Genomic DNA, 25,629 nt, shown 5'->3' with positions numbered 1-25,629 from the left:
CCTGCAGCTTATCACACATTTGATTTCCATGTGTGACGACTGCAAGTGTCCAGAGTGAGGACAGACTGAGGGACCCACTGCTGCACATCATCTGTGAGGCTTTGCAGCCCTGATGATCCACCAGGACAAACTCAGCAGTGTGTGAGGAAGAGGAGGAGGAAGAGCCAGCAGCAGCTGACAGATGGAGAGAATAGACAGACTGTTCCCTGTTTGTGAAGGACTGCTAGGAAAGTTTAACATAACTGTCTGTGCTGAATCAGTCTTATTAGGTAATGTTCAAATAATGTGATCATCCCAGTGTTTCCAGTGTGGGAGAAAGTACTCAGGGCCTTCAAGTTACACACTATGAAAGGCAGAAACAAGTTCACTGCTGTAATAACTAATAATGATTAACTATAATATTGGTCATATTATATTTACACTGACTTTAGTCTCAAGAACAACGTTAGCTAATTGTTATTTAATAGCTAATCTTAAAATGACTGTTCAGTACAGAAATGAAGCCCAACAATCATGTTTTGCAGTTCCGTGGTCTCAGCCTCAGATACTCCTCAAATCACACAAAGCTCTTGTAGCAACAAATAAACAAATGAACAAAATATGTTCTTCTTCATTTCTGTCAAATAAAGCTGTATGAAACGTTTCCAGCTGTTGCTAGGCAACCTGGGCAGCACGACGGAGGCTAGACCGTCCCATTTCACAAGCCTCGCACTTCCGGTCTTAGTGGTCTTTGAGTACGCGGCCCTTGTGGACCGTTAAGGCTGCAGAACCTGAATTGGGATACAGCCAGAGAGAAAGTGAGCCAGGGACAACAACGTCACATTAGAAAGGTATAGTAATTATCAAATCAACTATTTACAGTTGCGGATGATAAAGGATTCAGAAAGTTTATTCATGCAGGCGTATATGACAGAAAATGTGCATCTTCTTTTCTTTTGCATATTTTAATTTATATTTAATTGTATTGTGGTTTGCAGTGTTTTGTGTTGTTTCACTTTAAATGTGTTTAAATGGAAAAGGTTGAAAATTTAAATAGTTAAAAGTTGAAATGTAAATAGTTGTTTTTTGTATTTTATTACATTTTATGTGGAGTGAATAAATAAAAGCATATTTACAGTGGCCCCTAGAGACAAAGCACGTACAAACTCCAAACAGAAGTGCTCCAGGATGCTAGGCGCAGTGTTGAGCTTTTGTTACCTAGTGGCTACACAAGCCAGGGTGTACCAATGACCTAATTTGGTGTGTGGTAGTAACAGGTGAACATTTTTAATCATAATTATTTGAATATATAAGAGTGCTTGTGTATAAATATACAAACAATACACATATGCTTTCAATTGTGTAATTTAAGTGATCTAGGTAGCTCTGTTTTGGAAGTTCAGTTAATGCTAGACATGTGTTTTGGAGTTTGTACGTGCTTTGTCTCTAGAGGCCACCGTATATATTTCTATATAAACATATATAAATAAAACCACGTTTTATTTTAAACATTAGTAATTCCTTTTGTACATAATGTTATATCATTGTTAATGATAAATAAATTAAAGCAACAAAACAACCTGAAGAGCCAGTTGGGAGCCGGTAAGCTGGCAATCTTTTTAGTGAGCTGAGCCAAAAGAGCCAGTTCTCTAAAAAGAGCCGGAATTCCCATCACTACTTTGTTGCCACTGTGAATAAGAGGTTACACTAACTCACTGCTCCATCTTCTGGTACAAACTGGTATTACATGAAAGTAAAGCCCAGAGAACAGAGGCGATTTTTAACCCCACTTGAGATCAGATCATGTTTTTTTAATTCACTTGGTTTGGGGAAGCCTCTCCCACATTCTGTTTAAATTAAGTCGTAAATATATTTGAAATATAATTCTGTGTTCTGATGGACTCTACATTCAAGATTCAGGAAGTTTATTGTTCATATACATCACAAAAAACCAAACGGTACTCAGAGCCATGAAATTCTTCCTTAGCAGGTTCCCTTCAATGTGTGTAATCTCATGACGTTTACAATGAGCCGATGTAGGAGGCTTCTGTCAGAGTGTCTGCACTTGTATGGTTTCTCTCGTGTGGACTCATTTATGCACTTTAAGGTCACGTGCAGTAATGAAGGATGACTGACAATGGTCACAAAGGTGCTTTTGAATACCAGTGTGAAGGAGATAGTGCTTTATGGTTAATTGCTTTTTTATTAATTGACTTGATGTGGGGAAGCCTCTTCCACATTCGTTGAAGTAGTTCATTTTGTACCCAGTGTGTCTACACTGATGTGGTTTTAGGCTCTCTTGATGTTTGAAATGTTATGCACAAACAACGCAACGACACACTTTCCCACCACCACATTGACGACAGGGTTGAGAACTGGATCCATCTGTGTCGCTCTGCTTCTAAATAAAGACAGTGTAAGTCAGAGAATTCCTTCAACATTTTTATCCTGAACATTGCCTGAAATAAAGAGCATCTTTGCCAGTGTCCAATTACATTTTACTGTTTACATTATAACACTCAGCTTACTGGGCGAAAATGTCTCTTAATTCGTTGGAAATCTACTTAATGGGAAGATTGGATGTTAAACCCCTGGATGCTCTACTCTGCATGCCACAAGATAATAACCCCAAGGTACTCTCTAATGGATCCATTGGACTTTGAATGTTAGATACATAGAAATGAGACAAGGTTTAAAACTTTACTTTTTTCCAACATCAGTAAAGTTTCAGGAGATTTGTGTCAGAATTCACTGAGTTTTCATGTCTCATTTCGTTTCGAAATTAAACTAAATGCACATTGTACTTCAAAATAACTGCAACTGTAAAAAGAAAGAAATATAAATACATACCTCACAGTAACTGCACTTGTAGAGTTTCTTTCTGATGTGAATCTGTTGGTGGACTCTTAGGGAACGTGGCTCTTTAAAAGCCTTTACACATAGGTCACATTTATAAGGTCTCTCCTCAGTGTGGGTAAACATGTGCTGCTGTAAGTCTTTGTGTGTCACAAACAGTTTGCCACACTGATCACAGAAGCAAAAATCATTTTTGGTGTGAATCCGTACGTGTATATTTCGGTGCCCTGGCTGGGCAAAATTTTTTCCACAAATGTCGCAGCTGTATGGCTTGATTCCAGAGTGGGTAACTTGATGGCTTCTTAAGTGGCTACTGCGTGTAAAAGCTTTACCACACAAGTCACAGCTGTGTGCTTTAACTCCACTGTGGATGAGTTGGTGTGTTTTTAAGTGGCCAGGTTGGCTAAAAGATTTTCCACACAAGTCACAGCTGTACGCTTTAACGCCACTGTGGATAAGCTGGTGTGTTTTCAAGCTTCCGAGATGGGTAAAAGACTTTCCACACAAATCACACCTGAACGGTTTAACTCCACTGTGAATGAATTTGTGTGTTTTTAAACTTCCAGCCTGAGTAAAAGAATTTCCACATAAGTCACAGATGTACGGTTTAACTCCACTGTGGGTGATTTGGTGTGTTTTTAAGTGTCCAGCCTGGGTAAAAGATTTTCCACACTCAGCACAGCTGTACGATTTAATTCCTCTGTGGATGAGTTGGTGGGGTTTCAAGTTTTTAGGATGGCTAAAATCCTTCCCACACTCCTCACAGCTGTATTTTTTCTCTCTCTTTTTTCTGTGAGGTTTGTCGGCCTCCTGAGAGCGCTGACTTCTCGCTCCATGTTGGTCCTGCAGTGACAGAGATACAAACAGAGCTTTTAAAAAAACAAAAAACAAAAAAACAACCAGCTGTGCACAGTTTCAATAACAGTGTAGCTGAGATATTTTTCTCACCTCCTGTGTTGAAGTCATTGTTTCCTCTGTAGTGGCTGAGCTGAGTCCAAATGGCTGAAACTGTTCCTCTGCTGCTCCACCAGACTCTTCTCCTCCTGTTACTCAGCTGGGACACAAAAGTATAGATATGTATTTTATCCCTGACAAGAAGAAGCAGAGCAAATAAACATTACTACACTCAGTGACAACAATACCTATGAAGCTTCAAGGTGAAACCCCAGAAGCAAAAAGAAAGTCATCAGCTGCCTACAAGAAGTTGAAAGGGAAAAAGCCACTGAGCTCCCTGCATACCACCACCTTTACCCGGTGGATGCTGCACCCTGTATATATGGACTTCCATAGATACACAAAGGATTGGATTGGCAGCAGCATAAACTCAGCCACCTACAACATTTCCAAGCACCTCATCACCATCCTAGCTCCCCTTGTGGAGAACACACACCATCACATCAAAAACTCTGCTGACTTCACCAACAAGGTCCACAAACTTACACTTGATCCAGATGAAACCAGAGTTTTAAATACAACAACGGTTTCTACAGACAGAAACAGGGATATGCAATTAGCTCCCATGTTTTTACTCATTGTAGCCATCCTTTACATGGAATAAGTGGAAAGAAAGGCTCTTTGCTCTTTAATAGGGACAGCAGCTAACCACATTTCTTGCGTTACGAACAAACGCAAAAACGCTGAAGGTGAGCTGATAGTAAGAGGGTCATCATCTCACAATACATAGGATTCTCAGACCTAATGCAGACCTAAGTCATGGTTTACTTGATGCCTGCAAACAGGCACAAACTGAAACTCTCTAAGGCTTTTGTAAAGACACTGAAGCAGTGGACTGATGAGGCTGTGGAGAATCTGCAGGTGTGTCTGGACTGCACCGACTGGCAGGTTTTCAGGATTGTTACCAACAGTTTGGATTATGTTACGGAATAAACATATATTCTTAATGCTTATTTTCTGATTATATTCTTTTATGTATGTTAATAATAAAGGCCTCTATAAAGCAAGGCCAGCTGTGAGAGAGAACTAGGTCAGAGGGTGACAGGTCGCCTTAGCAACAGAAGCTTAAGTTAGTGGAAGTTTAAAAAACAGAAAGTTTAGTGCAGAGCTGCACAGACATATTAATAAAATACAGGAAACCAGACAGAAAAAGTGGAACTAGTAACACAGAAGGAGGTTTTTTTGATTGAAACTATGTGTGACGTGTAAAGGACTAAAATAACACCTATATGATTGACATTTTTGGCTTCTAATGCTAGAGATTTTGCAACTGGCTTTTTGGGCTGTGCAGGTCTCTCTCTTCTGGGAGATAATTAAATAAAAATTATAAATATTTTGATTAACTGAGTCGTGTTCTCTCTATTCAGTAAGAGAATGACAAGAACCAGATTTAATAATTATTATAGAGATGCTGTGATAACCTGTGACGTCAGCTTCTGTGAGGACAGCTGCACAGCATCAAACACCAGGGTGAGTTAGAATAATGACGAGCTCTGGTTTACAGCTAAGCCAAAGCAGGCTGAGGCTGGAAAAGCAGGAAGTGTTTCAGAGTGGGGACAGAGACAGTTTGAAAGACTTTCAGGTCCAAAAACTGTTTTCAGCTAATGACTCTGCTTCAGTCTGGAAAACACTCCGACAGTGAACCAACCACAAGCCTGAAGACTCCACTCCACCAACAACTCCCCCACTTCAGGCTTTCAGTTGTTTACGAGCACTTCACTGACCCTCCAAGTGAGGCCTGTAAATCTTTGCCTCCAAATGCTAAAAGTTAACATGAAAATTACACCTGTTTTTACAGGCATGTTCAAGTTTGGGATATGCAGGACTTCAGCTGGTGCAACATCATCTATGATGTGACCCAAGCCCCTGGCCCTTACCTCAAGGATTGGTTTGTTAACCATACCACAGAAAGGGTTGATGTGTGGTAGCTATGCAGGGATGGCAAGCTGAGAGCTAGACTACCCTTTGAAGGGAAAGGAACCTGTCCATTAGTTTCTCTGCTCATGCCTTTCAACTTGTTCACACTAAAAGACTTTAAGCAGTTGCCCCAAATCGTAAAGGAGTGGGGCATAGAAACTAGAAACTGGGAGTTGTCTTCCCTAAAGTAACACTGATGTATTAGCAGAAAAACACTATTCACTGCATCTTGAGTAAATATTATAAAGGAGTGTAGCATAAACAGGAGTGAAATGACAGAAAAATGTAGTAAAGCTAGGCAACACTCTTTTCAGAAAACTGAAGGAATGCATCTCTCTGTCTTCATGTCCCTCGAATCAGTCTTTTTCCTCCGGCCTTGTTGTGACTCCTCTGCCATCCATTATCCAAAGCACGGAGAGAATCATGTACAGGTAGACCATGTAACTGAACTCTTTCTGTAAGAGCATCTCACACATATCTGTTCCCAGGATAATATTGTGTATGCCATTGCTTCCTTGCAACTAAATAAATGCATTGGAGCTTGCTGCTCATTAGTGAAATTATCTAAAATTCTAATACTACAGCAGATTGCTCTAATCCATTTCCTGTTATCAATTCAAACAGGAACCACGGACATGCTATGGCTATTCATGGTGCCTTTAGGTGCACCTCATAATTTCAGCAATCCATACTCTTAAAGACATAAAGTTGTTTAAAATAATATTTTGGGTTAATTTTGATTTGCTGGAATAAATTATAAGTTAGTTAATACAGTATCATAACCAAGCTGTTACCAACTATTAAGCCTGTATTTTTCTCAAAGCTGTCTTCAGAAATGTGAAATTATTACATCCAGAAATTACAAGAATTCCCACATTCACGGCTGTAGCAGCATATATTCAAAGATTCATAATTAAAATCACCTTGAGGTGACTGTTGTTGTGACTTGTTGCTGTATAATTGAAATTGAATTCAAATAAAATGTTTCCTGCAAACCTTAAACATGTTCTCTTGTACACTTGTGATCATTTTCAAATTGTATGGCTGTAAAAATGTGACATTTTCTCCCAAAGTCACAGTATCAGCCCATTCCCCTGTGTAGAGACAGGCATTTTTTTATTCATTTATATTCTTTACACTCCCAACCAGTATTGTTCGGCTCAGTCACTGGGTACATTTCTGATTATTTTACATCTGGTTAAGCATCTCTATTAAGGGGTCAAAGGTCTCTCTCGTACTTTCAGCGCTGCCAAATCTGGATGTAAGTCCTCACTGCACTGTGTGTGTCTTTTTCCTGATTCAGTAAAACACATGCAGCTCTCCCAAAATGTGACAGCATCACTGTTTTTGTCCTCCTCTTCTCCATGTATCTTATCAGTATACAAGGCTCACACCAATGCTAATGGAAAATGTAATGCTAGTGTCATGCTAATCAACAATGTCTGTGAAGGTTCTCAGTCATTCAGGTCATCGTAATCGAAGGAGCTTAGAAAGAAAGTGACTGGACTTCTTGAAGACGTTTTACCTCTCATCTGAGAAGACAGATGATAATAAATTATAATAAAAACGCTAAGAATTATGTGTCATTTTAGTCTCTTTAATTGTCCTTAACTAAAAGCACAAGAATAAAAACAAATGCTCAGAAAACACAAGTCTTGAGAATAGAGGCTCAAATTTGATCCTATAATTGAAAATACTATAATATCATAATTATTGTTAGCTATAGATGTTGCAAATTTAAGGGATACATATACAGCAGGTGGAGAAATACTCTGATCATTGCTTTCGGTCCTCTTTGGATGCTGACTGTCTTTTGTTCTATTAAAAGTATTTCGACAGACACACAAAGCTGGACATCTTTAGTTCTGAGTCTAAGAAGGTTAGAAAAAAGTGACTGAAAATCTTGTGCAAATCTCTGCAAATGTTTCACCTCTCATATATACAGTGTAAGAGTCATTTACAGGGACTTCATGTTCTATGTGAGGTAACTTGCTTGATGCATATTCTGAAATTTGATGTTTGATAATACTGTATATTGTCATTATTTTTGGTTTATTTTGAAAAGTCTCAACAGGATCTTTAACTTTATTGTGAAAGGGTTATATGAAAAATAAATAAGCGGTCGGCTGAGCCACACGATGGTTTTACTGTCTTTGCTGACGAACCGACGCTTATCCGTCCGTAGTGTGGTTATTTTAACTGTAGGAGAAAGAAATTAATATAATAACTACAGACAGTTATGACTGAATTATATAAAGCACTGCATGAAAAACACCAACGACGTGATTACAGATATGCTGATCCCAGCAAAGAAGAACCGAAACAAAACAGCCTTTTAAATAACCGTGGATGTGGTGACCGTGGTAAATACAAACGAGGCTGTAGAGGTTTGGTGCAGGCAGAAAAACAGCTGCAGGGCTGCTGAAAAGACTTTTCTGCTCCAACTTCTCCCAGCATGCTGAGCTAATGATTAGTTGGTGTTTTTCTCCAAACACTCTCTCACTCTTCTCTCAACGTGTTCACAATAAACTGTGAACAGACACCGAGGAGAGCAGCAGAAGACCTCATTCAGGAGCTAAACTCAACATGAACTGAACTCACAGTAAAGTTAGCTCGGTGCTTACCTTTAGATGAGCCCACAAACCGAGAGAAACTCCGCGATGAAGCTGCAACTCTTTCCAAACACAGGAAACAGATCAGGGAGCAGAGACCCACGTGGTTCACGCTGATCTCAGCTACGATCCAGGAGACAAGGGTGGGCAGATCGATGCAGATATCGATCAGGACGTTGGTAGTGGTTTATGATCGATACTTTAGTTCGTTTCTCTCCTCTAAGTTCACTACTTTACTCCCGTTTCACGACAAAGCAGCTCTCTCTGCTCGACTCCTCTCCTGCGCGCACAGTGTGCTCCGCCCCCTCTTCCTTCTCTGCTGTGGTTCGTTGCTGTGCGGTCACTGCGCACACGTGGGGTGCGTTCCATCTCCTATCTCCTTTTCCTAGCTTCTTTTCCTTAGCCTCTATAAAAACGTCGTGGAAAAGAGACTCAGGAAAAGAGAAGAACTGAAAACTACATTGAAACTACAATGTGCAGAAGATGCACTAAAAAAAAACATTTCACTTTGTCACAATGTGTTCTAGCCCAGCTTTTTTTAAATTAGATTAGATTAGATAAAACTTTATTAATCCCTCGGGTGGGTTGCTCCGGGAAATTCGGTTTCCAATAGTACAGCACCAATAGAAGTTACAGACTGTGAGCAGAAATCTAACATATATACACAGAGTATTCAAAATGGATAAATAGATTAAATAGGAATATGAATACAAGGGAATTGCGCATTCCAAGTATTGAAGTCTATTGTACTGTTGTATATTAACAAAAGGTATTGCACAGTGAGGTGAAGAGGCACTACAGCTTAGTTGTTCCCCCCTCCTTTGTCCTCCTGTTTCCCCTCCCTCTCCCCTCCAGAGAGGAGTTAAACAGTCTGATGGCGTGTGGGACAAAGGAGTTTTTAAGTCTGTTAGTTCTTGTCTTGGGGAGAAGCAACCTGTCACTGAACAGACTCTTCTGATTGTTTATGGCCGTGTGCAGAGGATGCCCAGCATTGTTCATAATGTCCAGCAGTTTCTTTAATGTCCTTTTCTCTGCCACTGTCACCAGAGTGTCCAGCTTCATGCCGACCACAGAGCCAGCCCTCCTGATCAGTTTCTCCAGCCTGGATGAGTCCTTCTTTGCTGTGCTGCTCCCCCAGCACACCACAGCATAGAAAAGTACTCCAGCAACCACCGACTGGTAAAACATCCTCAGGAGCTTCCTGCAGATGTTAAAAGACCTCAGCCTCCTGAGGAAGTACAGTCGGCTTTGGGCTTTTTTATACAGGTGCTCTGTGTTGCATGACCAGTCCAGTTTGTTGTCCACCCACAGCCTGAGGTACTTGTATGTGGTGACCACCTCCACCTCCTCCCCCTCTATCTGAACTGGACCTGTGGACCTGCTCTGGACCTCCCAAAGTCCACAACCAAATAAACAAGAACAGCTTGTTATAATTTAGGGTCAGATTTACTAACGTCTGCAGCAAATGAAAGACTTCTGGTGTTAAAAAGCTGCTGGATTTACTGGGGAGGCTCAGGGTCAGCTTGTGACTCAAAGGTTATGGCATATGTATTTTTAAGTGTTTCACTTTCAGAAGAAGATTTAAATGAGCCACACAAATGTGATTTACACAAAATTTCACATAGTATATTTCTCCTAAAATGGCTTTTATTCATTGGCTCACTGATTTAGGAAGGTGTTCATCAAGCAGCAGGGTTAGACACCGTTTTGCCCTACAGTCAACATTCTCTAAGGAGAAAGAGCATGTATGGATGTAGGTTATAGGCACTACTGAGATTTTTGTTTATAAGGCAGGTAACTTTGACCAGCTAAGCCACAGTGTTACGTGTTATACAGGTTGTTATTGCTGGTTTTGACTAAGTAGTGGAAACAGGAAGAAGACTTAAACTAGCAAAACAGTCACTTGGAGGACTCAAATGGAATAGTTCAGAAGGTTAAATGAACAATGTGCAGTGGTCTGAAAATAAAGAATGTTTGAAGACAACAACAACAAATCAACTCAGGTGTAAGCGCTTCTTTAGGTAAGTCTAAGGGGGAATACATTGCTAGGAAGCAGGGTACCAGGAGGTAATGCGCACAGGAATCAAAAATTCCCCTCTTTGGTTGGCTGTAGCTCAGGTAGTAGAGCAGGTCAGCTACTGATCAGAAGGTTGGTGGTTCAATTCCTGGCTTCCCCTAGTCTGCATGCCAAATATCCTTGGGCAAGATACTAACCCCAAATTGCTCTCCAATGCATCCATCGGAGTATGAATGTGTGTGAATGTCAGTTAGAAAGCACCTAGGAAAGAAATGTGCTGGTGTGAATGGGTGAATGTACAAGTTGTATAAAGTGCGTTGAGTGCTCAGAAGAGTAGAAAAGCACAACATAAGAACCAGTCCATTTACCATTTTTCCACAGGATAACTTTTTATTAATTCTTTTATTATAAAATGAATGGGAATGAGATTTATTAAAAATTTCGTTTCCAATAGAGACCAGGCATCATGGCAGCAAAAAACACGTGCACCAAATAATAATGTAATTAAAACAAATACAATGTTCCATACATCCCAAAAGGTTGAGTCTGTTCATCTGGATGTAACGTTTTCAGTGGCATATATATATATATATAGATATATATATATAAAAATTCCCTGCTTGCCCCTGTGGGCGGTCAATCCTTCAAGCTCGGGTCCTCTACCAGAGGCCTGGGAGCTTGAGGGTCCTGCGCAGTATCTTAGCTGTTCCCAGGACTGCGCTTTTCTGGACAGAGATCTCCGATGTTGTTCCCGGGATCTGCTGGAGCCACTCGCTTAGCTTGGGAGTCACTGCACCTAGTGCTCCGATTACCACGGGGACCACCATTACCTTCACCCTCCACATCTTCTCGAGCTCTTCTCTGAGCCCTTGGTATGTCTCGAGCTCAAAAGCTATATATACACATCCTGCCTCAGAGTGATGCTGAAAAACTAGTTCATGCATTTATTACTTCCAGGCTGGACGACTGTAATTCATTATTATCAGGATGTCCTAAAAACTCCATGAAAAGCCTTCAGCTAATCCAAAATGCTGCAGCAAGAGTCCTGACAGGGACTAGAAAGAGAGAGCAGATTTCTCCTGTTTTGGCTTCCCTTCATTGGCTTCCTGTTAAATCCAGAATTGAACATCGAAATCCTGTTTCTCAAATACAAGGTCTTAAATAATCAGGCCCCATCTTATCTTAATGACCTCGTAGTACCATATCACCCTATATAATTGCTCTCGCACTGCAGGCTTACTTGTTGTTCCTAGAGTATTTAAAAGTAGAAGGGGGGGGGAGAGCTTTCAGTTTTCAGGCCCCTCTTCTGTGGAACCAGCTTCCCGCTTGGATTTTAAGATTAGGCTTCAAACTTTCCTTTTTGCTAAAGCATATAGTTAGGGCTCGATCAGGTAACCCCGAATCCTCCCTTAGTTATGGTGCAATAGATGTAGACTGCTCCCGTGATGCATTGAGTTTTTCCTTTTCAGTCACCTTTCTCACTCACTATGTATTAATAGACCTCTCTGCATTGAATCATATCTGTTATTAACCTCTGTCTCTCTTCCACAGCATGTCTTTATCCTGTCTTCCTTCTCTCAACCCAACCAATCACAGCAGATGGCCCCGCCCCTCCCTGAGCCTGGTTCTGCCAGAGGTTTCTTCCTGTTAAAAGGGAGTTTTTCCTTCCCACTGTCGCCAAAGTGCTTGCTCATAGGGGGTCATATGATTGTTGGGTTTTTTCTCTGGATGTATTATTGTAGGGCCTACCATAAAATATAAAGCGCCTTGAGGCGACTCTTGTTGTGATTTGGTGCTATAAAAATAAAATTGAATTGAACGTCAACTGGTCTGAAACAGTTTAGTGTTCATGGACTCTAACTAGAATAACATTTTTGGCCATTAACAATGCTAAAAGAAACATGATCTTTACTCATACTTTCCTAACCCTAACCTTCAAACAATCAATCTGAATCTTAACTCAAATCTCAAACTACTTGTTGTGAGACCATCTCTTTATTTTTCACACCAAAGTGTTTTATAAAACAAACTTTACAGAGAGTTCATCAAATATAACTAATGGTTTAACAGAATGAGGATTTGACAATACAAACTTAAAATCAACAAGAAAACAGCTGCAGAACGTGGATCAAAATGCATCCAATAACAAACAACATGTGGACGTCAAAGATACAGTAAATAAACTAAAGGTTACACTGACTCACTGCTGTATCTTCTGGTACAAACCAGTTGACAGATTTAGTTCATACTGGAAGCTTTAAGAGCAACTCGTGTGACATTATTTGGAGTTTGGGAAGAAACACTTTTAAGAGCACAGATTACCACAGCATAAGAAGATTAAATAGAAAAACAATTAAAATTTTACTGAGGTAACAGATAAAATAAATACAGTGGAACCCCGACTCACGAATACCCCGTTTAACGAAAAATTCAAGTTATGAAGGCACTGAACGACAATATTTCTGCCCATGTTACGGCAAAATGCCCGGGTAACGAAATCCACTGGCTCTGATTGGCTGAGCCTACAATGCCCACAATGCCTTCCGAATCATGTGACAACCCCTTGGGTTCCGTACTTGCGCTTCGCTGTTCCACTTGAACGACGTATTGTTGTTCTAGTTAGCAATTAGCCTATAGCCTATCGTTCAGCATCGCCTCACTCAAAATGCGCAATGGGTGCTTCGACTTACGAAAATTTTCGACTTACAAAAGACCCTTGGGAACAAATTAATTTCGTAAGTTGTGGTTCCACTGTACATCCAAATACATAGAAAGAAGTTAGATTTGGAAAAAAGCAAGAAAGTTATAATGAAAAAAATATATACACATGTATATACAGTTGCCTGGCGCTATAACATGGTTCACTTTTCCTGGTCTGATTTTTTTGTGTGCAAATTTGCACGTTTTTTTATTTATTTAATTTTTTTTAACAGCGGATTATGTTCTGGGTACTGATTGTAGACCACTGTGACTCAAGGTCTTAAATAATCAGACCTTGAGTCACAGTGGTCTGCCGTGTCTCCTGTCAAATTTACATAAATCTTCGATCGCTAGTAGTGCGACTGTGAGATGCTGTACTGTCTGTTTGTAAGTTTTTGTCATGGTCCCCATGTCTGCCTGGCGGACTCAGGTTGGCTACATATGTTTCTGGTTCTCCCTCACGCTCACCATGTGTCGCCTGGGCGGAGCTCATTGCAGGCTTCCGATCCTGCCCTTCGCACCTGTGGCTCATCACTTCACCAGCGTCCACTACTTAAGGCAGTGGCTGGAAACATCTCATGGTTGGACTATTGAGTAACCTCGGTTGTAAGCTTCCGTACCCTAGTTTCAAGTTGTCTCTTTGTTTTATCTTTCTGGATTAACCGCTTGTTCCTGTGCGCAGGATTCTCTTTCCCTTAAAACCCTGGGCGAGTGGAGTTGCTGGTGTGTTGTGTTTTGGAACTGTGTGACGATTTCCTCATGTGTAAAGAGCCCCTATTTCTGGACGTCCCCTGTGCCCCTCTGGATCCCCCCCCCTCTCTCACCTATATATAGTTGCACCTGGTGTTGTGTGTTAATAAAAGGAACTGCATTTAGCTTCCCTTGTCTGCGCATGAGTCCATCCCGCCTCGTGACAGTTTTCTTCCCAAAAAACACAATGTTGACGAAATGTTTTGCACCATCAAAGGCATCTGTGAGTGCCTGTGGTTTCATTCTATAATACTGGACGTCTTTTTCTACGAAGGTTTGAACTTTCACAAGAGAAGTGTGAAAATTGTCCATGTCTGTCTGACAAAAATGTATGAAGTGTGTAGTGGGGTGTTTTACAGTCTTAAAACATCTATAATCGATAATAATTGTAAAAAATAAAGTTGGATACTTTGCGGATTTCACCTATCGTGGGTTATTTTTAGAACATAACTCCTGCGATAAATGACCACTGTATGTAAAATTGCTGCTTGGTATTTTGTTTGAAAATGCTTTATGAAGTTATTATTATCCACATCTGCAGTTTTCATGCAATATCAGTTTGGTAAAAAACACATTCCTATAACTTTTATAATACAATAAAAAGTACAACTACTACACACTACTGTGTACTAAGGGAACAAAGATTAAAATGTGACAGGGATAAAAAGCACTACATACTACCTAAATTTAACATTCAGTGTGTTTACTGCAGGTCCAGAAAGCAGAGCTACCTCATCAGATCCAAGTGTGACATCAGCTGCACTCTTTACAGGAGACTCCAGCTGAACTCTGTGGAGCCTGATCTCAAGGTGTTTAAGTCTGACCCTGAAACCAGAAGAGGATCTTTCTGTCTCTGCAGATTCATTGTGATCCAGCGATGGGAATAATTTCATGATCACGCTGATGTTTGCACAGAGCAGATAATGAAGTGAATGTTTTTGCACATTGGTAACAGTGAAACAGTTTATTTGCAGCGTGGGATCGTTTGTGTCTGGTGTATGAACTGAGATTTCTGAAGGTCTTGTCACACTGGTCACAGCTGAAGTTCCCTTTAACGTGTGTACGTTCATGTGTTTTACAATGAGCTGATTGTGAGAAGCTTTTGTCACAGTGTCTACACTTGTATGGTTTCTCTCTTGTGTGGACTCGTTTATGCAGGTTTAGGTCACCTGCAGTAGCGAAGCCTCTCCCACATTCGTTGCAGTAGTTCATTTTGCCTCCAGTGTGTCTAAGTTGATGTTTTCTTAGGCTCCCACGATTACTGAAAGTTCTTCCACAAAGGTCACAAAGAAACTCTTTCCCACCACCACAGTGCTCACAGGGTTGAGAACTGGATCCATCTGTGTCGCTCTGCTTCTAAACAAAGACACAAACACAGTGTAAGTCAGGGAATCCTTCCAACATTTTTATTCTGAACGTCGCCTGAAATAAAGAGCAGCCTAATTACATTTTACTGTTTACTTTATAATACTCAGCTTACTGGGCGAAGTTAGAAATAAAATGATTAAACAATGCTGTTTTTTATGTACACATTGCTATGTGCTCATTAAAGAGTTGGCACTCCATGTAGTGATGGTCAAAACCTTCATTCAGCACTATGAATTATTGCGACTGACATGCTGAGTTGCGGAGGGTTCTGCAAACATGCTTACACATCACACTGGTTAAAGTCAGGGAGATACTTTTGCTTGACCAAGGGAGACCGAACATGTCCTGAGCTTAGATAATAACTAGAAACGGTATGCTGAAAATTGCTAGATAATTTTAAATGCAGCAAAGATAGGTTGGGGAGGTGACTTTTCGTTCTCCATCTTATTCCAGGAAGAGGGATGATACAAGACGAGGTCAAACATGAATGAGGTGCAAGAGGAGAACCAGCCAGGAGAAGCCAGAAGAAAATAGTCATAACAACTTTTAGCATAAAACTGCGCGGCCCTCCTCTAAGGGCATCCTTTGTGAGAAAACAGACCGCTGATTTCACATCAATGTTCAGCACTGTAACTTTTAATTTCAACTGCTGAAGCAAATTAAATCTTTTAAAAGAATAGACGCTCTGACATACATTATCAGTAAGCAGTCTCTGTTACTGTCAGTGGCTTCATCCATCTGCAGAGAAAAGTGTTTATCATGCACCTTATCATTAGGCTGTTCCACTATGTCCTCTGACATATAATAATAATAATAATAATAATAATAATAATAATAATAATAAATGTGTACTTTATTGATCCCTGTGGGGAAATTACTCTCTCTGCATTTGACCCATTCACTCAGTGAAGCCGTGGGCAGCCACTAAGGAGGTGCACCAGGGAGCAGTGTGTAGGGACGGTATCTTGCTCAGGGGTACCTCAGGGTAGCTGTTCAGGGGATTTGAATGTCGGACCTTCTGATCATGGGGTTCTACTAGAGCTGGGCGACAGAACGATAACGATATGTATTGCGAAATAACTTTTTCTCGATAGAAAAATTAAACTATTGCGATAGACCTCATCTCTCTTGTCCTCTTAACAATAAAATAAATAAATAAATAAATAAATAAAAATAAAAAATAAAAAAAAGAACAGCCAATCCAAATTAAGTAGTGCAGAGCCGAACCAATCACAGCTGCAGCGTCACATCACGTGACTTATTACGTACAGCACAAGTGCCAAGCCACACACGTGTATTTGTTTGGGAAGCAGCCAGCCGCCGTGCCGCCCGGGTAATGGAGGAAATGAGTGTGCCGACTGGAAAAATCAACCGAGCGTGACCGAAGGTTACCGAAGAGAAAACAGATGATGGTTCCAATGCCGGAGAGATTGTCGAACGGAAGAGCCATAGAAGCTCCATAGTGTGAAGGTATTTCGGCTATTTCAAGTCTGACAAAAACAGAGTAGCGTGCACTGTAAATGTGCCGAAAGCAAGTCTGGAAATACAATAAAGCGGTGCAGCTCAGTCTCTGACTGGAAGCGCTAATTCGTCATTCGGCTTTTGTCAGACTAAAGTAACTGTTACAACTGTTTGAAAAGCTCAGCTATACAACAAGGAGAGATTGAGAATTTCCTTTTAGTTCTCAGTTTATTTGATATTGACAAAAGTTAGTCAGTTTTGTCTGTTCTTCTGTAAAACAAACTAAGATTTATTTTTAGAATTAATATTTTGTTTCTAAGTGGAATTGACAATTTAGTCTGTTTCGTTTGTTCTATTTTGAAACTTAAACGCTTTAGCGGCTGCCTTTTGTGTAGTTTGCAATATTTGCCTTTATTTATCTGAAAAAGTCTCATGTTCCTTAAGTACATCTACCCTGTTGAACTTATTATGGGAAATAAATATTTAAATCAAAACAAGCTGCTGATTATGTCTGTGAAGGTTCTCAGTCATCCAGGTCATCGTAGTCAAAGGAGCTTGCAAAGAAAAGCGTCTGGACTTCTTTAAAGAAGTCCAGACGCTTTTCTTTGCAAGCTCCTTTGACCAAGCTGCTGATTATTTCACATTTTACTTGTGAGCAACGGCACATTTAAATCTTACAAATATAGTTATTTGGCTTATATCGTGATAGATATCGTGATCGCCTGAAATGAAAAAAACATATCGTGATATGAAAAAAATCTCATATCGCCCAGCTCTAGGCTCTACCTACTGAGCTTTCCCTGCCCCCATATCATAAATATGCTGATGCTATTAATTCCTCCGCAATTGCGTGTGGCTTTTTTACACTGTGCCACTTGGTAGGCAACTTTATAAGAGCAGAGGTAAGCATTTGCTGGCACGGATGCAGCTTTATTAAAAAGACACTGCTAAGGACAACTATTCACAAATTTTTGTTTAAAAAAAGTAAACTGACTTGTCTTTGTGCTGTGGATGTTTTGTCTCCAAGTGGCATTTAGCTTGTTTGGCTTTAAACTGTCCTCATTATCCACCATTGTAAAGGTGAAGACAAAGGTAAGATAGGCTTCATCAAATTTCTACTCTTTGGCTTGAAAGAGATTGGTTTGAAAACATATTTGGTGATGCTTCTGTTCTCTACTATGCTAGCAGTGCCTTTTTTTTAAATTTATACCCACCCGCAATGGCTCTACTCTACCTCAGCACTCAAAGAGCTTTTTACAACATGCCTCATATACGATAGAAATGATATAAATTTTGCCAACGATAGAGATTTTGACTATATCGCTCTATCGCGATAGTGCATGTTGATGATGTCACCAAGCTGTGCCTGTTTTGGTCGAAAGCATCGCAGCGGCTACAACCATCATCATCTGCAATTTATCATTATTTCATCTGCGCTTCCTCCACTTCCGTAACATTGATTCATTAATGTTGAATTCTCTCGCAGCTGCTCTGTTCCCATGTTGTTGCAGTATATTAATGACTAACCTCGTATTGTGGATGAATGATCTCAGTTGTTCTCCTGACTGAAGTTTGGCCCGTGTATAGCATCCTGCTATCTGATTGCATTGATATTAAAATTAGTTCAAAAAAATGCTTCAAATGAATTGCAACTCTAAATCCGATTATGGATACAAAGTAACAGTGATCATTGTTTTTAGATAGATGACTTATGTTCTTTACTGACACTTGCCAAATTCCAGCAGAAATGGCAAATGTAACATGGGCCTGTATATGGTACAAAGTGGATACTGTGTCTACAGAGAATTAGTTATTCAGTGTTTTTGTAAGGATCATGGAAGCAAACCTCTGAACTGAAATTCAAGTGTGATAAATCCAAACAGTCCAGGGTAAAATAAAATAAAAATATAAATACATACCTCACAGTAACTGCACTTGTAGAGTTTCTTTCTGGTGTGGAGCTGTTGGTGGACTCTGAGGGATCGTGGAGATTTAAAAGCCTTATCACACAGGTCACATTTATAAAGTTTCTCCTCAGCGTGTGTAAACATGTGTTGTTTTAAGCTGTTGTATGTCATAAACAGTTTGCCACACTGATCACAGTAGCACACGTCATTTTTGGTGTGAATGCGTAGGTGTTTATTTCGGCTCTGTTTGCCGCTGAAGTGTCTTCCACAAATTCCACAACCGTACGCCTTAATTCCAGAGTGGGTAACTTGATGAAGCCGTAAATAGCTACTGTAAGGAAAATCTTTACCACACTGATCACAGGTGTACGGTTTAACTCCACTGTGGATTAGCTGGTGTCTTTTTAGGTTTCCAGCCTGGGTAAAAGTCTTTCCACACAAGTCACAGTTGTATGGTCTCTCCCCAGTGTGGATGCGTCGATGTTTTGTCAAATACTCAGCAAGGATAAAAGATTTTCCACACAAGTCACAGCTGAATGGTCTCTCCCCAATGTGTCTAAGCCGATGTGTTTTTAGTGAATCCTTTCGAGAAAAATCTTTCCCACACTCATCACAGCTGTACGCTTTAACACCACTGTGGATGATTTGGTGTGTTTTTAAGTGTCCAGCCTGGGTATAAGATTTTTCACACAACTCACAGCTGTAAGATTTAACTCCACTGTGGATGGATTGGTGTGTTTTTAGGCCTCTAGGACGGGTAAAATCCTTCCCACACTCGTCACAGCTGTATTTTTTCTCTCCCTTTCTTCTGTGAGGTTTGTCGGCCTCCTGAGAGCGCTGACTTCTCGCTCCATGTTGGTCCTGCAGTGACAGAGATACAAACAGAGGCAGTGAGTGAAATGCAGTCGTGGAACAAACTCAACCTTCCAACTTCCTCCATTAGTGGAGTCAAAGATGTCACTAAACACACTGCAGTCAAGTCAAGACAGATTTCTTTGTATAGAACATTTAAAAGACATCAAGTGTCAGCGAAAGTGTTGAACAGAGAGATAATCTAAGGAAATAAAAAAAATAAATGAGGTAAAGACAATACTACAAGATTCATTATGCCAATTTACTGTTTATAAGGTTGGGGAAACCTGCAGTCAGCTGAGACTGAAGAAGTCACTTGGATGAGTGATGAAACGTTTCTCCCACAAAACGCTACGTGCAGATGAACAGAATCAACTTTTGGAGCAATAACTTGGTTATGGCGTTCCATGTTTGTCCTGCCAGCATCGTGCATCCTGCTGTTAAGTGCTGGAGTCAACTTTACACCCTCTTCACCTGGGGTCTTGCCTGGTATAATAGACCCCATTCTCTATCGAGCATAGAGCATGCTCCTGTGCTGCCATGATTAGTGCCTCTGTGCTGTCTTTCAGTCCAGCTTTGTCCAGCCACTGGTAGGACTTCTGGATGTCAGCCACTTCCTCTATCTGCTGGTGGTACATACCGTGCAGGGGCCTGTCCTCCCATTATGGTTCCTCCTCTTCCTTGGATTTCTGCTGCCCGAGGAACTCACTGAGCATGCGTTTAAAAAAAAAAACAACTCAGTTTTTGGTGATTCGAAACGCCGTTTACGTGTGGACGAAACAGCTGCGTTTTCCAAAATACCCGTGTAGGTGCAGACGCAGCGTAAAAGAGTTAGTAGTTTATTTTATTACTACCTGTAATTTATTGCAGATTACTTGTATTTGCTTAATTGTTTACTAAATGTTTGGGGTGTGAAACAAACCACAATGGAGCAAAATATGGGCGTGTGTGGTTGGAGGGTGTTTGTTCACGCGCGAGAAGGGGGGGCGCGAACATTTTTCTTGTAAAACAAGGGGGGCCCAGCAAAAAAGTTTGGGAATCACTGCTCTACAGGGTACACTCCTATATGTGCCAGACATGGGCTCCTTCAATTCATGGTCCTACACAGATTACATACCTCAAGTTAGCAAGATTCGATACAGGAGCTGCCCCCTGTGTAACAGACTGCCATGTGTGTGCATGTGTGCTGATAAAATGTGATCTTTGTATTTTCTTGTAACTTCTGTGGTTTTTGTTTGTGAACGTAGATTCTCTATTTATGGAGGAGCCCAGGATGGAAAAGATAAAGCTGCTGTTAACAACCAGCTGTGCACACAGTTTCAATAACAGCGTAACTGAGATATTTTTCTCACCTTTTGTGTTAAAGTCATCGTTTCCTCTGTAGTGGCTGAGCTGAGTCCAAATGGCTGAAATTAGCTGCTCCACCAGACTCTTCTCCTCCCGTTACTCAGCTGGGACACAAAAAAAAGTATAGATATGTATTTTATCCCTGACAAAAAGAAGCAGACCAAAATCTTATATCCCAATATAAGACATTCCTCATCCTGATAACAATATATATCCAAAATAGTGCATTTTCTTTAAATTCTGTAAATGTCGGGCAACTTGACTTTTGTGAAGTGTTTTCAGCTGAGCATTGTGTACATGGAGTTGAGTGTTTTGACCAATGCATGAAACTAGATATTTTTAGACATCATTTATTACATGGCATACTGTGGGGAACAGCCGGTTCTAATGTTTGAGTCTAAGGTTCATTTTGAGCACCTGACGGTTGTTTCTTGTATTTTGCAAACTGGTGTTGCTTGTGAACCTTGTGTGATACCCACCAACGTGTGATCACATTTTTGTGACTTCGTTTATGTTTAAGCAAGTGACATTTTCATTTGAAAATGCCCTAAATTAACTAGTTTTAATAGGAGACCTGGTAACTAGTCCGGGATATTTGTAGCATATGATTCATTTTTGAACCAGTAGGTGGCAGTGTGAGACCATGGTTTGGCCTGTTGTTAGCAGTCAGAAGTCTATGATCCGCACTGTTTTCTCATAATGGTGGAGTATTCAGGAACGACATGCCACGTCTCCCTGTCTGATCATGTTTGTCCTGCTTGCCGGCCAGCATCGTGCCAGAAATATAAAGTAAAAGCAGTCACACCCGATATATTTCATAGATTAGTTATAAAAGTCGGAAACTGAAAGCGCACAACATTGCGTAGTTTAATACATTAGATTTTTGTAAGTATTTGTTTACGGCTTTAGCAGCATGCTATGGGTAGCACATTAGTTTGGATCGCACACCCCCAACATTCTGTAATGTTACTGTTCGGCTCCATCATGTATTGTTTTAGTCGCTTTTTCTGCCATAAAGCGTTTCCTTAAATTCATCACACATATTGAGATGGTGCTGATTACATAATTCTTTCAGAATATTTGGGATTTATGGATTTATCTTTTTAGCATTTGTTTTGAAGAAAGCTTGATAAGAAAACTAGGTATGTCTATGACAGTGAGATATGTTGATTCTCTTTGTCTAGCTAATAACAGAATACATATATGGAATACGGAACAGGTAAATACACTGTTGTAATACTGTACTGTAACAAAAAGTGCATACGTGTGAAACTCTGCACTCAAGTTTCAAGTACAAATTTTGACCCTATTTTTCTTCCTTTCATCTAATTGGCCAATGTCATGTCAATCACAAATTTAACTATCCAATCAGAGAATAGATGGGTTTGGCTGTCGGAGGGGTGTAAAGGTGTTGAGGACCTTTCGGACATTCTTCATTCTACCTGCACTGATATCTTGGACTCTATTGCTCCGCTCAGGACTGTGCGTGCTAAGCATTTATCAGAGCCGTTGTTGAACGAACATACGCGCTTCCCTTAGACGTGACTACAGACGCGCCGAAAGGAGATGGAAAAAGGACAGATTGCACGTTTCCCTACAGATTTTAAGGACTCGTTTTTCTGCTTACCAAGAAGCTGTAAAAGCTGCAAAGACACGGTTTGTCTCAAACTTAGTGTCAGTAAACAGTCACAGGCATCAGGTACTTTTTAATGTCCTTAACCCTTTAAGACCTACCATAGAACCAAGTCCGCCAGAGCTTATATTATATTTTTACATGTTGTAGTGCCATTTTTGGAGCATTTCAAGTTGCTATACATCAATACAACAATACAATACAACCGGGGTGGCTGTAGCTCAGGTGGCAGAGCAGGTCAGCCACTAATCAGAAGGTCGGTGGTTTGATCCCAGGCTGCCTCCTGGCTGCATGCCAAATATCCTTGGGCAAGTTTCTAACCCCATGTTTGCCTACTGGTGGTGGTCAGAGGGCCCGGTGGCGCCAGTGTCCGGTAGCCTCGCCTCTGTCAGTGCGCCCCAGGGTGGCTGTGGCTACAATGTAGCTGCCATCACCAGTGTGTGGATGACTGAATGTAGTGTGAAGCGCTTTGGGGTCCTTAGGGACTGAGTAAAGCGCTATACAAATGCAGGCCATTTACCATTTATAGCCCAAATTTGAATATATGCATTAATTGCATAGTAATTACATAAATTGCAATAAACTACAAAAAAGTTGAAAATCGTTTTGTTTTTTTAACATATATTTCTAGTTAGAGAAATTTAAGAGGCTTATCCCTCAAAACTGTAAATACAAAAAAGTTGCACAAAATAGTTTCCCACCAAAGATAATTTATTTTAAGTGTCTTCATAGTTTTATTTTTGAAATACACCAATTTTTATATACTGCAGGAAAAACAAAAATAAATATTATACTGCAAATTTGCAAAAAACAAAATAAACAAAAAAACAAACAGCATATGCATCAAAACAAACGATTTCCAGCGGTGCAATTTGACTTTAAGAATCCCAGAAACGACACAGAAAGTCATAAAATCAAACATAACTTTTAAAAACACCAGTATAGGCTTACAAGACACTGATGAAAAAAAACAAAACTACATTTTCGCGAAAATGACGTGGAAAATCACGAAAATGAGTGCTGCCCTTTTATTGTTGGACTTGTCAGCAGCTTTTGACACGGTTGACCACGACATCCTGTTATCACGGCTAGAATTTCATGCTGGCCTAAAAGGATCTGCCTCACAGTGGTTTCGGTCCTATTTGTCAGAAAGGTCTTTTTTATGTCAATATAGGCCCCCACAACTCCAAAATAGCCCCTCTTAAATACGGTGTACCTCAAGGCTCTCTTTTGGATCCTGCCCTGTTCGCACTCTATTTGTTGTTGTTGTTGTTGTTGTTGTTGTTGGGCTCCATCTTCTCGTGCTACAGCATTTAATTTCACTGTTTTGCTGATGATTTCCAGATTTATCTACCTTCAGACCGTCCCCAGCTCTTATTACGCTGCCTTGATGATGTCAAACAGTGGTTGTCATTAAATTCTTTTAAAGCTAAATGAAAATAAAACTGAGGTTGTCATTTTTGGCAACTTTAATCATATCGACAGCACTCTGGGCACCCTTTCCTTCTATTGTAAAACACATGTAAAAAACCTCGGAGTCAACCTTGATGGTTCTTTTAAATTGAATAAGCAGGTGAGTGCAGTAGTTCAGTCCTGCTTTTTTCAGTTAAGACAGCTAGCCAAGGTAAAGCCATACCTCCCGGCTAATTATTGTGGACTTCAGGAAGCACACAGCTCCACTCCCCCCCATCATCCTGACTGACACCCCCATCACCTCTGTGGACTCATTCCGCTTCCTGGGTACCACCATCACCCAGGACCTGAAGTGGGAGCCCACCATCACCTCCGTCATTAAGAAAGCCCAGCAGAGGATGTACTTCCTGAGGCAGCTGAAGAAATTCAACACGGACGATGATGCAATTCTACGCCGCAATCATCGAGTCCATCCTCACCTCCTCCATCACCGTGTGGTACGCTGGAGCCACTATCAGGGACAAACAGAGACTGCAGCGTGTTGTGCGCTCTGCTGAGAAGGTGATTGGCTGCAGACTCCCATCTCTGCAGGACCTGTACACCTCCAGGACACTGGGGCGTGCAGCTCGGATCTCAGCTGACCCTTCTCACCCTGGACACAGTCTGTTTGACCTGCTCCCCTCAGGCAGGAGGCTCCGGTCCATTCGCACCAGAACCTCTCGCCATAAGAACAGTTTCTTCCCCTCTGCTGTCGGACACATGAACAATAACCATATGACTGTTCCCACCACTGACACATGACCCTACGCTGTGTCACTGCATCATTTCATGTTTGGCACTGATTACCACCTGCACTCATGTATATATCATGTATATATCTATCTACTTAGCACTTTTAATTCTTATTCTTATTTTTATTTTCATGTCTATTTAAGCTTAATTTATAACAGTATTTATAACAGTATGTTTGCACTGAAGCACCGCAGCAATTTCCTAATGTTTTAAACCCGCTCAACATTTGGCAATAAAACCCTTTCTGATTCTGATTCTAACGTCTTTGAGCGTGTTATTCACCTTTTCCTTACTGGCAGATTAGACTACTGCAATTCATTGTATTATGGTCTAGATCAGGCCACCATCCATCGTCTTCAGATGGTTCAAAATGCAGCTGCTCGACTCCTAACTGGTACCAAATGGAGAGCGCATATAACCCAAGTTTTAGCTTCTTTACACTGGCTTCCTGTCTCCTACAGGATCAAATTTAAACTTTTACCTTTTGTTTTTAAGTCACTTAATGCCCGAGCCCCTCCTTACCTGTCTGAGCTCCTCTCTGCCTATGCTCCAGGAAAAACCACGAGGTCTAGCTCAAAACTAATGCTGTCCATCCCACGGACTAACCTAGTGGTGATAGATCCTTCTCTGTGGCAGGTCCCAGACTTTGAAATAGTCTCCCCTTAAATATTAGATCTGCACAAACACTTGAGCAATTTAAATCATTACTGAAGACACATTTCTATGCCCTGGCTTTTAACACACTATGACCCAAGCATTTTGGTCTTATTTGAATTAGTTTTAGTTATTGTTTTAATTCTCTTACTGTCCTATTATTGTTTTATACAGTTATTATTGCATTACATTGTTGCTTTTTAATGCCATTTTTATATTGTTAAGCACTTTGTGCAGCATCAGCTGTTTGAAATGTGCCATATCAATAAATTTGACCTTGACAAGCTCATTGACTGAACCTCTGGACAGGTGAGGTGTTAATGGGAAGACCTGGTTAAAGATGTCACTACTGTCTTCAGTTATACACGTTTTATATTTAAAATCGATTCAGGATTTAATACCTCGATCAGAAAATTG

General features: G+C 40.5%; 1 protein-coding gene across 10 annotated transcripts in view; it reads right to left on the bottom strand.

Annotated features, from left to right (window-relative positions):
- Nucleotides 1-25,629, bottom strand: part of LOC309714148 (uncharacterized protein) — a 104,588-nt gene that overhangs the window by 56,334 nt on the left and 22,625 nt on the right. For 2 of the 10 annotated variants that reach the window (XR_014278809.1, XR_014278811.1), the window contains exon 4: nt 12,318-15,141. Coding sequence is in view for 4 of the 10 variants with exons in the window: in XM_082546371.1 (XP_082402497.1) it covers nt 14,647-15,141; nt 18,534-19,382; nt 20,726-20,743 (1,362 nt within the window). In the remaining 6 variants the exon portion in view is untranslated. Of the gene's footprint in view, nt 1-9; nt 3,679-3,783; nt 3,890-8,330; nt 8,757-12,317; nt 15,142-18,141; nt 18,209-18,533; nt 19,383-20,725; nt 20,825-24,245; nt 24,509-25,629 lie in introns of those variants that run through there. The other 8 variants (XR_014278815.1, XM_082546373.1, XM_082546371.1 and 5 more) reach the window with 8 other exon arrangements.

The sequence above is a fragment of the Aulonocara stuartgranti genome (assembly GCF_965226115.1).
Source record: "Aulonocara stuartgranti genome assembly, chromosome: 9".
In the NCBI taxonomy this organism is placed as follows: Eukaryota; Metazoa; Chordata; class Actinopteri; order Cichliformes; family Cichlidae; genus Aulonocara; species Aulonocara stuartgranti.
The sequence above is the reverse complement of the archived record's forward strand: the minus strand, read 5'-3'. Positions and strand labels throughout refer to the sequence as shown.